The sequence below is a fragment of the Ursus americanus genome, chromosome 11 (assembly GCF_024610735.1).
Source record: "Ursus americanus isolate L20-20 chromosome 11, mUrsAme1.1.p, whole genome shotgun sequence".
NCBI classification, from domain to species: domain Eukaryota; kingdom Metazoa; phylum Chordata; class Mammalia; order Carnivora; family Ursidae; genus Ursus; species Ursus americanus.
Window position 1 is genome coordinate 59,209,882 of NC_142137.1, and position 13,816 is coordinate 59,223,697.

A 13,816-nucleotide genomic window follows, 5' to 3' on the forward strand; every position below is an offset into this window, starting at 1 on the left:
GCAATCTTTCTCTTTCTATAGAGTAGAATACAGTTAGGTTGACCGTAGGGGAGATCAGATTATCCATTGATAAAATTAGAATTATATCCATGGTAGATAACTTCCAGCAGCAACGGCAGCTTTGGTGAAGGAGAAAAACAGTTGTATGGCCTCCTGAGTTTGGTTATCCTGAGGTGCCCCCCTGCAACACTTCTGTACCCCTGGCCCCTCCACTCTGCTGTGCCTGCCGGCTCTTACTTCCTGGTCCATTCCTGGGAGACTCTGATTTTCTAATGGAAGCTTGTAGAATGTAAGGCCCAGAACTGAGCTTCAGCCCTTCGTTTGCATGTTTAGAGCAGTGACTAAGCCTAAACTCGAGTATGGTAATTGTCGGGACAAGCTGCCGAATCCTCAGAGCAGCAGTGATGACAGGTGGACGGCCAGCATTCACAACATGCCTGCTTCTCCTCACGGACAAAGCCAAGTTCAGAGTCTAAGTACTTTACCTGTCACACAGCAAGTAAGGGGCAGGACCAGGGCCATCTGCACGATTCCAGAAACCTTGGCATTTTCCTTCCTGGATAGTTCTGCTTTCACAACTCAGTTACTATATATCTCAAGTATATTTATTCTAAACAGGCAATGTTTATAGTCTACATTGTGCTTTTCTGTTCATTTCTTCCACTGAACAGCTGTTAGCGAGATTTCTTTGAGAAACAAGTAATATAAAATATTGGCACCCAAGTCTGCTATTCAGCTTTTATTACCATTTGCTTAAAAAGTAAATCAGTTTTAACAAAAATTAATGTGCTTTGAGTCTGTTTTATAGATTTGGGGGGGGAGAGAGTTGTCATCGAGTAGTTTTTGCTGGAAAAACAACAGAATTCAAAGCACGTTCTGAAATATAAAATTGCTGAAATAGAAGTAATTCTATAAAGATTGAAACCAACTAGAGGACAAGAGGTTTTCTTTCTTTTTAACATCGTGTTTTTCCTATTGGAATTAAAGAGTGTGGTCAAAGACAGTCATTGAATCAACCTTTTCTTTCTGGGCAAATGTAGTATCTTCATACACTCTAAGCAAAAGGGTCATAATTAGTTAAGTTGGGCAGTTAGATGGGAAAGTTAGCAGCATTTTTGGCTAGGTCAAGGAAGCAGTGAGTGAGTAATCCTCTTGGCCTGATTGGACTACTATAAACATAACCTTTTTTCCCCTTCTCAGCGATTTAAAACCAAACAAAACAAGAGTCTGTTAGAAAAGCCTGCTGTCAGTGGCAGAGCTGTAGAGGATTTCAGACCTGGGTTTCCAAGACCACTCTGAGCACATGAGTCCCCTGATACATTTTCCCTCGTGGTCACTACAGTGTGCAGCTGATATCAGGGGACTGGAAGGGGATGTTCTGTTGCTAAGCGACAGGGAATCTTAGAGCACTTAACACGTGGGTGGTTTTTTGTTGTTGTTTTTGTTTTTAACGAGTTGGTTTTTGCATGTTAAGGGGATTCTAGACCTCTGGGGTAGGCCCAGTTCCAGTGGCCTCTGGAAAGACATGAGGGAAATTTCCTTAAAACATGAATCATGTATTTTTTTTCTCATCATTTCTTATTTCCTACTTTCATCCTGTAACATATTTGTGATTCAGTGATTGTCCTGCAAATGGGAAATGTGTTGGGTTGGTGCACAGCCAGCTGATATAAACGTAACTGGATTATTCCCACCCTACCCACTCCTTTCCACAGAGAACCTGCAGTTTTGGAGGGTTTGACTTGACGAACCGTTCTCTACACATTGGCAGCAACAATTCTGACCCAATGGTGAGTATATGCCCGAGGTAAAGCAAAAAAGGTTTGGATTCAAGCAATGTGGCTGAGCTAGTTTCATATTTAGTGTCTCTGAGAAATGGTAGCGGGTAATATCGGTGATCCTACATCGTATTTGGAAAGAAGCCCCGTTTTACCCATCTTCGAGACACTCTGCTGTTGCACTGGGAATGAACAATGACCGCCTCCATGCCCATAATGCCTTTGCCTCCGGTTCTCTTCAAGTTGCAAATCCAGTCTTGAGTTTGGCTTCTACAGTCCTAGTCGTTGAGTACACATGCCTTTTGTTCACACTAGTTGCAAGTGCACACGACTGGTACATACAGACAGTGTGCCAGGACGGAGCCCTGTGATGGGGGTGAGAGTCTGTGCCAGCATTTCTAAGACACCAGTCTTACCACAGGCCAAGTGCATGGCCCTGTAGGAGTCTAGGTCTTTCTGATCTGGGGTGTCCTGGGATGAACCCAGTCTCCTTGGGCCCAGAGCAAACCAGACTCTGCAGAGCCAAGGTTCTAGTGGCCTCACACCTGCTTCTGGATCCCCATGGGGACAGGCCACCTTCGTGGTGGACATATTCTGTTCCCTGAAGTTTCCTTTGTCAGGCTCCAAGGATATAGGTGATTTTTACCTAATGTTTTGTTTTTCCCTTGTGCATTTTGTCCAAAACCATGAAATTAAAATTCCGTGCTTTGTATTTGTGTATATGTCATGTGTCAGCTAAAATACCCATCTGTGATTTTTGAAGTGTTTGAGAATTTCCGGGAAGAATAACAACATTTTATTTGGCTATCAAATTTTATTGATTCATAAACCAGTAATTTTATGTAGTCAATCTTTAAAAAAAAATAAGAGAGGAAATATGATTTTTTTTCCCTTTCTCAGGGGAAAGTTTTTTTTTCCCCTCCCCAGTGCAAAATAGAATGGGAGGTGCCCACAAGTCTAACTTGTTCAGAGAAGGAAATGTACATACTCTTAGCAGTCAACCACACGGAGCTCTAGAGTGATGTAAGTCCGATCAGACGTTGGACTTCTGATGACTGAGATTTGCCATTCTGTTCTTACCACTTTCCTGGGATGATTCAGTAGTATCCTCCTCCTGTTCCCCGCTGCCGGGATATGTGAACGTAATCACTCTTTATCAATGAAATGCAGTCCCCTTGGGTATCTAAAATGATGAAGAAACGTATAATCGGAGAAGAATATACTAAGATTAAAAAAAATAATAAGTGACCCACATCCCACTTTAAACAAACAAACATGCAAAAGCCCTTTAGTGAGTAGCTTTTAATTCTCAATCGAAAAGACGACAGCACTGAGTTAACACAGGAAAAGATTTCAAGATCCTGGGGGAGGCCAGTACTTTCTGAGAAGTAGAACATTAATGGTTTGAATAATATAACCTGATTCTGGGCTTCATTTGTGGTTAAAGATATTTACAGCTCTTTGTTTTGCAGAGTAAAGAAGGAGATTTTGTGTACAAAGAAGTTATCAAATCACCCACTGCCTCCCGCATCTCTCTTGGGAAAAAGGTGAAATCAGTGAAAGAGACAATGAGGAAGAGGATGTCTAAAAAATATAGCAGCTCTGTCTCTGAGCAGGTATGCAACTCCTGAGCCAAGAGCCAGGCCGAGGATGATCAGTCTGAGATCTGATATGGTGCTAAATATGATGCATGGATATTAACCAGGCTCTAGGACCATGCTTAGTTCATGGACACAGAAGTTCAATAGAATTTATTCAAAGATTCAGTAAATGTTTACAAAGCGCTTAGAGGGGTCCATGCTCAGTGTTGGGGATCCACGATTGGGGCCCTGTCTTTTATGGACGCACGAGAAAAAGACCTGTGAAGAAACGATTATTCCTTAGGGCCATGAGCGATGAATTTTATTTGTGGAAATATTCCTTGCTACAAAATGGGTGTTACCAGAATCAAAGCTAAAAAAAGACACTCGAGTTTCCTTAGCAGACTTAAAAAAAAAAAAAAGCGTAGCAAAATTTGCTCAAAAAGCTCATAGCAAGTAGACTCGGAAAGTCTTCTGGCTGCAGGGCTGTGCACAAGAGGTCGTTTCTGCAGGGACGTTTTCACTGACTGGGCCTCCCTGTGGCCATTAAGACAGCACAGCATAGACCCTCTCCAGTTGTGTAATTTCATCAGGAGAAACCTGACTAGTTCCTGTCCTAATTGTGTGGGTGGAGGGAAGAAAGGCATTTGGAGAGCTGGGCCTTGAGGTGATTTTGACCATTTGCACCTTTCAGCATTCATTTTGTAGTCTGTTGAAGCACCTGTGTATGAGAGGTTTGTCTACGCTGCTTTATCTACCAAATAAAAACAGGCAAGGCAGACATTTTTGCTCAGCTGCTGCCCTCTGGTGGACATAGTAAGCTAACATTCAAGCATCTCCCTGTTTGAATCCCTGACCACCTACCAGCTAGCCAGTGGTCTGCACTGGGATTCAGACAAAGCCCACACAGTGGCTTCAGCATATTACAGTGGTTCTCATGGGGGAGCGGAGGATTTTGTTTCCCCTCCAGTCCCAGGGCAACTGGGGCTATTTTTGACAGTTGCAGCCCGGTGGGGTGGGGGTGGGGCGGCAAGGCTGCTACTGGCATCTAGTGGAGAGAGAATGGGGATGCGGGCAAACATTTTACAACAGCTCCCCACAGTAGTCATACATCCGACATGCTGACAGTGCTTGGGCTGAGACATTCTGGCTTGTTAGACCTCCAGGGCAAGTCGGCGCTGCCTCCTGTATGTCTTCTCTCCACGATTATTTTCCTTGTTTGCCCCCTGGGCTTGGGGGCAACGGCAGTTCTCTCTGCCCAGCAAAGAGGCGAACTGTGCGCTCTCCTATGAAGCGGCCATCATGCCACTCACTGACCGCAGCACCGTCAAGTTCAAACCCTTCATTTAGTTTGCTTTTCCCATGAATTCCAACATCCCCTACAAGCTCCTGTACAGTTACATTCTTAGTGGGGTTCTGCTTTACAGATCCGGAGCGTAGAACTTTAATGTCATTTTGAGCCGTTTTCTATAATCTTACCATACAGCAGGCTTGTAGGCTTAGTTCTCTTTTTTAAAGCAGTCATTTCACGTAAGTGGGGGGAAAAAGGAATAAATGATCAGTATAATGCCTGAGAGAGAAAACGAATGTTGGAGGGTTTTGTTTTTGAACATTTTAGTAGAAATATCAACCGTTACGGTAAAGATCTTTGCTGTGTGCCCGGCCCCTGGAATAGCTCCTGTTCTTATAGGGAATCAGTAAGTATATGGTGAATACGTTAGTAAAAGCGTTTGAGGACATACAGTATAAGAGACGTATATTCCACATTGCTGTTTCTCAACATGCGTGTTTTCAGAAGTGTTAAAAAAAGATAACTGGCCAGATGACTTCTTTGAGGATTCAGAAAGAGGAAGGAGAATGTGTGCGGGAATCTGCAGTTGGCTGCTCCGGTTACTTCTCAGTGATGACACCTCTGTCTGTAGTTGTTTTTGAGGTGGTTTGTTCACTTTGCTTAGATGTGAAGCACAGATGTGTTTTGGGGGCGGCCTGGCTGGCTCAGTCCGGAGAGCAATGGGACTCCTGACCTCAGGGTCATGAGTCAAGCCCCACGGTGGGCATAGAGCTGACTTTTAAGAAATGTTAGATCGGGCTGCCAGGACTGTTGTCCTTCAGTGTTTACAGGACCCGCAGAGTCGCGTTAAAGCCCTTCTGCTGATTCGGCAGCATGTAAATAACAGGTTTCGTTTAGATGGTTTTGTGCTCACGTGGCTATGTAATATGCCAGCAAGTGGTCTGTTCTGGCAAGTAGACCGTTCTGACTGCAGACTTTGTGAAGCACGGTCCCGTCTGTCCGTAGAGCACCATCAGCCACGTGAGCGTGCTGTACTCGTGCGTGCGAGTGAGCTCTGCCGAGCCGATGCTACACGGCCACCCCGACGGGGAAGAGTACTGCTGAGTCACTCCGGTCAGCACTCTGACCCAAAGGGACCTCAGAGCTTTCTCCTAACCACACACAAAGGAAGTAAAAGAAGCAAAAACCAAATGGTGACACACAGAAATTTTATTATAGACAAAAAAAAAAGTATTTTTGCTGTGTATCTGTATTCTGAATTATTTCATTAGCTAATTTCAAGAATTCATATAAACAGAAAAAGAATCTGGCCTTTTTTTCCCCCCCTTTTTTAGGTGTGTTTCTGATAGATTGTACTTGATCTGCATTCGAACTCCAGCTTTATCACTGGCCTAGAGACGATGCTAGAAGTCTCTAAGCCTTCAGTGAAATGTTCTCAGAGGTAGATAGGTTTTTGTTGGAGATTTCAAGAGTATCTACTTGAGCATGAAAAATGATTGAGTTACATGAGCCTCAACTCTAAACTTCAGCAAGGGTATAGATTAAAAAGGAGGAGGATATTGGGTACAGAATCAAATATGGGTATGAAAATGGATGCGATTGATTTAGCGGAGGGCTAAATTACCTCAAATCATAAAAGGACACCCATCCACTCTGATGCAACTTAATTTTGTTGAAACCCATTTCAGGACTCAGGCCTCGATGGAATGCCTGGCTCCCCTCCATCTTCACAGCCGGACAGTGAACACATGGACAAGCCCAAGCTCAAAGCCGGAGGTTCCGTAGAGAGTCTGCGCAGTTCTCTGAGTGGGCAGAGCTCGATGAGTATGTCTGGTTTGTCATTATACGTGATTGCAGCTGGAGTCAAGATCAGCCTTTTACTGAGTGTCAGAGTCAGGCAATTTAAAGATGAGTCAGACCAAGTTCCGACCCTCAGGGTGCTATTAGAGACAGACCTGCAAAAGATGTGGGCCAGGAGTCCTATTTGTTCAAGAGCAGAGGTACAGCAGGGGCGCAAAAGAGGCTGTGATGAATTTGGATTGGAGAAAAGAGAGAAAGCACCTCAGAGGAAGGATCTGGAGAACGGAGAAGAACAAGTTAAGGGGAAAGGTTCATGAAATGACCAACAAAAAAAGAGATGGGGGAAGAGAGAATTAGAAATGTCACACGTAACAGGTGCCATTCAACCACTCCACGACTCACAGGGGTGTCAGCTGAGTGGTATGGGGCAAGGGCGGGGGCGCGGGGGAGAGCAATTTAAAGCACCATTTTCAAAGCAACTGGCCTTGGGCAAGTTCCTTGACTTCTCTGAGTTTCCTCATCTGTAAAATGGGGTAAAACAGTAAGCCGGAGAGGCTACGACTGTGGAAGGCTTCTTGTGTCCTCCATTAGGGAGTCTGTGTCACCCGGAGTCCCCAGTCTACTTAGGTGGCTGATTAGGGTTAATAGAAAATTCAGTCCCCTGGTCTCCTAACCTAGGCCTGCTATGGTCCTGACATACGCTGTGGCCTGTCCCCTAGTTTCTGACCCGCGACACCTTTCGTGCCTTTAAGCTTTGCCGCGCAGGGAATCTGCATTTACCCTTGTTCCTATTTTTCCTGTGCAGGCGGTCAGACAGTAAGCACCACGGATTCCTCGACCAGCAACAGGGAGAGTGTCAAGTCCGAAGACGGTGATGATGAGGAGCCCCCCTACCGGGGCCCCTTCTGTGGGCGCGCCAGGGTGCACACCGACTTCACGCCTAGTCCCTATGACACAGACTCGCTCAAGCTCAAGGTAGGTCTCCACCTGGCCTCAAGCCGGCTCTTTGTGGCTTTAAGAGATCGTCTGTTTTCCTTGCTGTTGAATGCTGGGCTCTTGTGGTGCGTACTGGCCAGTATCTTGGCTACGGTGATAAAGTGGTCTCCTCTGTACAGGAAAACAAAACAGAGACCTAGCTAGCATTTAGGACAAAGGTGGATCTTGTGTTACTCCTCTGTCATCACCACCTTATCCCCCAGCCCTTACCTGTGACCTCAGCTTCCTTTTAGAATTCCTGTTGCCCTCCACCCTCCAGTTTCTTTGTCCAGCTGAAGAAACCTTACCTTCTTCTCTTTGTGACTGACCAGTGATGTTTAACGGGACAGATGGAATTGCACACAATGTATGAAGCAGTTCCAGAACAGGGATCATGTAGCATTTAGTTGGTGGGAAATCTTTCTTTCTCTAGGAAGTAGGAGCTCTGGATGACGGCCAGGCGTCCCAGGTGCCCACCTACTCATAAGCACCAAGGAAGACCTGAGCCACACTTCATCTCATGGTGCAGGGGGGTGGAGGGTAGGAGACCTCAGGCCTGCATGGAATCTGGCGCTCTGCCACGCTCCCAGTTATGTATAGTGATTTGTAGAACCCTGATTCTGGTCTTCAGTAGTTTCCCATCTGCGTGATGAACATATCTAACTGATGCATGGTTCATGCCTAGAGATGGATCTAATGGAAAGATCTTTGTTCCCTGGGCCACAGAAAGGAGACATCATTGATATAATCAGCAAGCCACCCATGGGCACCTGGATGGGTCTGTTAAACAACAAGGTTGGCACATTCAAGTTCATCTACGTAGATGTGCTAAATGAGGAAGAAGAGAAGCCCAAGCGCCCCACCAGGAGGAGGAGAAAAGGAAGACCACCCCAGCCCAAATCTGTGGAAGATCTCCTTGATCGGATCAACCTGAAAGTCAGTTTCTTTCCATTCTAGTCACGCGTGGCACCCTACTGCCTTCTCCTTTTCCTAAATTAAGCAAGGGCACTTTCAGGGAAGAGGAGCAGAGCAAACCGCTACTAGGATGAGTATCCGGTACTCTACAGAAAGAGGTACCAGTATGCTAATGCTGCCGCTGACCCCTGCTGGGGGGCACTGCACAAGTCCCGGGGCTAAGTGTGCTACGAGCCCCAAGAACAGCTTTCAGAGAGCTGTGAGCTTCAGGCTAGTCCCAGGAGGGGCTGTGAGCACAAACTCCCGGACCTGCTCCCTCGGCTGCCCAGGCTGTGAGCCGCACACACCCCCACCCAGTTACTCCCAGGACCTAGCACACTGGGCCCACAGAAGTAGATTCTGTTTCCTCCTTGCAAAGTCTCTTGCTCCTGAGGAAATCACAGGGCTTTGAGTGGATTTCAGTAGCTCTGTACATGAAAGAGATGTGCCTTCCCCAGTTCGCTGTGTGGCATTAAAGGCGTCAGTCAGGGCAAAGGAGCAATTGAAACGCACGCCCATGGAGTCCATATCTCCTTCACCTGTGGTGAATGAGACGCCCTGCCTGCCTGCCGGGCTCTGCGACTGGGGGGTACAGAGGAGGTTATAAATGATCGTTACCCGTCTTCCAGTTAGATGAAAGGGACTGTGGAAGGAGTTCAGGGGTTTGAGGCTGGTGCTGGTCACGTACCATGAAGCTGAGCTTGCTGACTCACCGGCGTTTTCCTTCCCTCACAGGAGCACATGCCCACTTTCCTGTTCAATGGGTACGAAGACCTGGACACCTTTAAGCTCCTGGAGGAGGAAGACTTGGATGAGTTAAACATCAGGGACCCGGAACACAGGGCTGTTCTCTTGACAGCAGTGGAGCTGTTGCAGGAATACGACAGTAAGTTCCTCCCAGCACCCAGGGGTCCCTCGTTAGATCAGCCGCACACTCGGGTCCCTAGAGTCACTCCTTTGGTCCTCCTCTGTCCAAAGCTAGCATCTGTCTTGTGTTCTGGCATATGGCACAAAGGCATAAATTCCCCATGTAGCCCTTCTGGTTGAGGGAAGAGCAAAAGAAAACCTTACTGCTGGTCCCTTTCCTGGCAGGTTTCTAGGTCACTGAGAGCAGTGATTGAGAAGGGAGTTACGTGTTCTCACACGGCAGAGGCCCCCTCTGGCACTCTGGGCTGCGCAGCCGCAGCAGGTCATCGTGGAGGCCGACGCGCTGGGAGTCCTCCCCGGCCCCGGGTCAGTCCCTTCTCAAAGCACTCTGAAGTCGTTTCCTTGTCGAATGGGAGGGTTAATGAATCAGTGACATTCATCAGCTTCCACTGAAGCAGCAGGAAATACTGGAGGTGAATATGGAGAGCAGAGAATTCCGTATTGCACATTCTCAGCCGAGGCAAGAGCTCATTTTTATAGTCCATGGGCAGAGTTCAGTAAGCTCGCAGCTTTTACGTAGTCTGTTTGAATACACTGTATCCTCTGCTCCATTAACCTAGTGTTATCTTGCTCTTTATTCTTCAGTCTGACACCAAAAATACCCCTGAAATTATTCATCACGAGGGGAGTATCCTTTCTAGTTATTGAATTCAAATGCATTTTCTTTCAAGTGCTCTGCATCCCCAGCGAATAGCATTTCTGTTGCTAAAAGACAAACCAAAACCATGGTTAATGGTGGGGGAGGGGGAAACATTACTGAATGTATCAGGCCCAAGAGACATGGAAGCGAGTGAGTCAGTACAGTTAAATTCACTCTGCTTAATCGGTCCACCCTCTAAATTAAGTGATAAACATAGAGGACCACACACCATCAGCTAGATGTCTGAACCCTAGATAAACAGACTGCCTTCAGGGATAGATTTGAAGAGAACTGTGCTCCATAGTTAATACTACCTTATAGCCAGGTCTCTTTGGTAGGGGAGCTGTCTCTCGAGGAAGGGGGCGTGTGGCCAGGCTGTGGACAGAGAGCCTCCTGGCCCAGTGCCTGGTGTGGCCAGCCAGCTATATTAATGTCAATTAATGTTAAATCATCTACTCTCCTGGACCACATCTGCTCTATAAAATAGCTCATTTGCTCTTCCTCAGCCACCGAGAACAGCTGGTTTACAAACCCTATCCATTACGTTCCTGTAGCATTCAGAGCACAGGAGGAGCGGAGCTAAACCCTGAGGATAAGACAGGATGGATCTGCGCTTAGTCTCTTTCCTGCCACATTGGCTCAGATTCATCGCCCCTCCCAGGAACATGTCCTGAGGTTTGCACCAGGGAATATTTCATAGCAGGGAATCTGCCTATCGTGATGCATACTCAGAAGTCTAAGGAGGGCTCTCTGCTTCTTTCTAAATATCACTTCCAGTCTATGCGATGCCCTTGCTTAGACTATCCCTAATGCATAAAATAGCCCTTCCTTTTCCTGGTTCTCAAACAAAGGCTTTGGGGGCTCCGAGGTGCCAATGAGTGCCAACTGTCTGGGTCCAGACCTATCCTCGGATTATAAGATTTTACATTCAGTGCAGTTAAATCGTGTTTAGGAAGAAACTGATAACCTAAAGGACACCACAGATTTCTGTCAAGCTAAATTTCTATGCTCTAGACCGATCCAGAGATCTACTGAGATCTGGCAGACCTTCTAGCTCAGCCACCCCCAAGAGCTTCGCTTGGCAGTCAGACCTACCAGTCTCTCTCATTGCGCATCGGTCGTGGGGAATGCAGGCCTTCGTACAGGGTTCCATTAGGAAAAGACTGTCTGATAGCATTTCCTACACTGACAGCAAAACCACTGTCCTGGGCACGCCAAATAAAAACTCTTTTTAAATTATTTTAATAAGAATTTTAATTGGCAATTATTTCTAATATACAGAAAAAAGTACAGAGAAAAAACAAATCCACATAGCTACTTCTTAAATCCAACTAAAGCTAACATTTTAGCATATTTGCTTCAATTCTTTTTTAAAGAAATACAAGGAACCGTTACAAGCTCATTGAAAGGCCTGCTATCCAAGAATCCCATTCCCTCTTCCTTCCCGAGGTAACTGCACTCCAGAAAGTGGCATGTGTCCTTATGCACAAGCATCTTCTGATGTTTGACTATCTCCCTGTCTTAGCATATTTTTCCTCCCTGTGTCTATGTGAGATGGGGGAGGACTTTAACCCAGAGTCCCTTCAGGCCCAAACGGGGTTTCAGCCCTCCAAACCCAGTCCTCCGAGCTTATTTGACTATGAGAACTATTATGGTTCAAGCTCACCTTCTCTCTTCTCCTTTATACCTTGGCATTCATGCTAGTAAGTGGGGGAAAGGATATGGCCTTGAATCTGCAGACCATCTAAGAGCTCTCCCTAATGAAGGAGAGTGAGTTACTTGGTCAATACTGGATTTTAGTGTTAGGGGCTTTTCCTAAACTTGATGATAGTTGGAGTCTTGCTAAGTAGCTGCTGAATGGATCTTTCAGGAAGTGACCACAGCCCCTCAACATAGGCCTCAGACTGTATCCTCTGAACTGGCTTTCAGACAGTGTGAGGCATCCCTTCTCCCCCCCAACTTCAGGTACCCTGGCTGTGTCTGGTGAGGCTGGCAGCCCTGCAGGCACAGTCTGCATTTTCATACACTGATGGGGACAAGTGTTCTCTTTTATTCCCGTTGGTCAGCACTTTGGAGTCTGTTTTGGCTGAGGCAGTGCACTGAACAGTCTCGCCAAGGACAAACTACATTGATTCCTCTTCCTGGGTTGTAACTGATAGCTCAAGGCCTTCATTTTACATGTATCATTTTCCTAAATAACATACTAGACGAGGACAAAGGCTACTTCAAATCCACAGACTCTTCCACATAATGAGGACATCACTCTAGAATGTTCTACTTTTTGTGTGGGGGAAGGTGAAGGTTTTGCTGTTGTGCTTCCAATTAATTTTTCATTAGTCTTTTAAAAAAATAGCACTTCTTAATTTGAGGTTCTTCTTTAAGGGCTTACTCTGCCATGATTAGTGTCAGAAAACGCTTTCCTTTTGAGAAATGCAAACAGGAAATGGAGAGCGGGCAAGAGGGACAGTTGGCACACTGCGGAATGGCAGTCATCTGCCTTCCTGTTTTTTAATGACCTAAAAAACGGCATCACATTTCTGGTTTTTTTTTTTTTTTTCTTTATGTATGTGGTCAGGGGAGGGGCAGTGAAGAGAAAGGAAAATAAAGCCATTTATACAGAAAATGTTTTCTTGGTTTCTGTTTTATGTGACCAAGTACTTTCTCTGCGTAGTCATACAGAGATGTTCTTCATGTAACCTCGCTCCCATGTAAGGCCTTATGTGCCCTCTTCATAGAATGTGTGGGTGACGACCCACACGTGGGTGATGAAGTCCCCTCCCCCTTATTTCTTATGTGACTGACTTCAGGCACTTTCCCTGGACAGCAACACCAGGTACTTCTCTTCAGAGGGTTCTTTCAGACACCCACATGAAGAGTGTCCATGGCTCTCTGTCCAAGTTAGGGGCTTCCTGAACTTTCCCTGTCTTACCTTTGTGTACAGGCACTAGAAATGCTGACCCCAAACACAGAGAGAGGAAAGAAAACCTTCTAACACCACAAACAAACAACAAAAAGGATTTAACGTGTGCCCCCATCAGGTTAGGGGTTCACGTCCCCATCTGCCAGCTTTACTCCTGTTGAGAGAACATAAGAGCCAGCACTTGTCACCAAGACCTAAGAATGCTCCCAGATTGTAATAAAATTCAGTATTTCATTTACCACTTACTTTCACATTGGCTTCCAAATTGGGAAAGCTGGTGCCAAATAACTTGGAAGACAAATCTTAAGGTAACCTGCTTGTGAAAGGGGCTATTAACTCTTGGCTTCCAGTCCACGGTACCATCTCTCAGAAAGCTTCCCTGACTGCTCACACAGTGCTCTGAATTCTCCTTCCTGACTGGCCCGAAGCCAGAGTCACCCTCTGGGTAACTGGAAAGACACAACCTGCAGCTACATACTCTCCCTCTCAATTTATCATCACCTCTGAAATTATCACTAAACCATGAATTTATTATCTCCACCTGAATAATACCATATTTATTATACCTTATACAAAATATGTTCTGCTCTCCTCCATTCCTTTTTATTTCATTCACTTTAAAACAGTTCTCTTCCAGAAGTTGAAGGCTTGAAAACGTTTGGGGATAGCAGGATAAAATAAAGATTTGGTTGACTTTGAAACCTGTGCTTTCCCTTCCCTTTATGATTCTGTGCTGTGTGTTTACCTTCTCTAGGTAATAGTGACCAGTCAGGCTCCCAGGAGAAGCTGCTGATGGACAGCCCGGGCTTGAGTGGATGCTCTCCGAGAGACTCGGGATGCTATGAGAGCAGCGAGAACCTGGAACACGGTAATGGCCACACGGATAATTACGAGTGCGCCTTCATAAGCAAGCCACTTGGGTCATTTATGACTCTTTCTTCCTCAGCCCGA

At 45.9% G+C, this 13,816-nt stretch overlaps 1 protein-coding gene across 1 annotated transcript in view; it reads left to right on the forward strand.

The window, feature by feature from the left end:
* SASH1 (SAM and SH3 domain containing 1) overlaps positions 1-13,816 on the forward strand; it is a 186,977-nt gene that overhangs the window by 155,824 nt on the left and 17,337 nt on the right. The window contains 7 exon segments of the mRNA XM_045805301.2: positions 1,716-1,790; positions 3,251-3,394; positions 6,338-6,473; positions 7,255-7,424; positions 8,151-8,360; positions 9,114-9,264; positions 13,620-13,733. Of these exon segments, the coding sequence (XP_045661257.2) occupies positions 1,716-1,790; positions 3,251-3,394; positions 6,338-6,473; positions 7,255-7,424; positions 8,151-8,360; positions 9,114-9,264; positions 13,620-13,733 (1,000 nt within the window).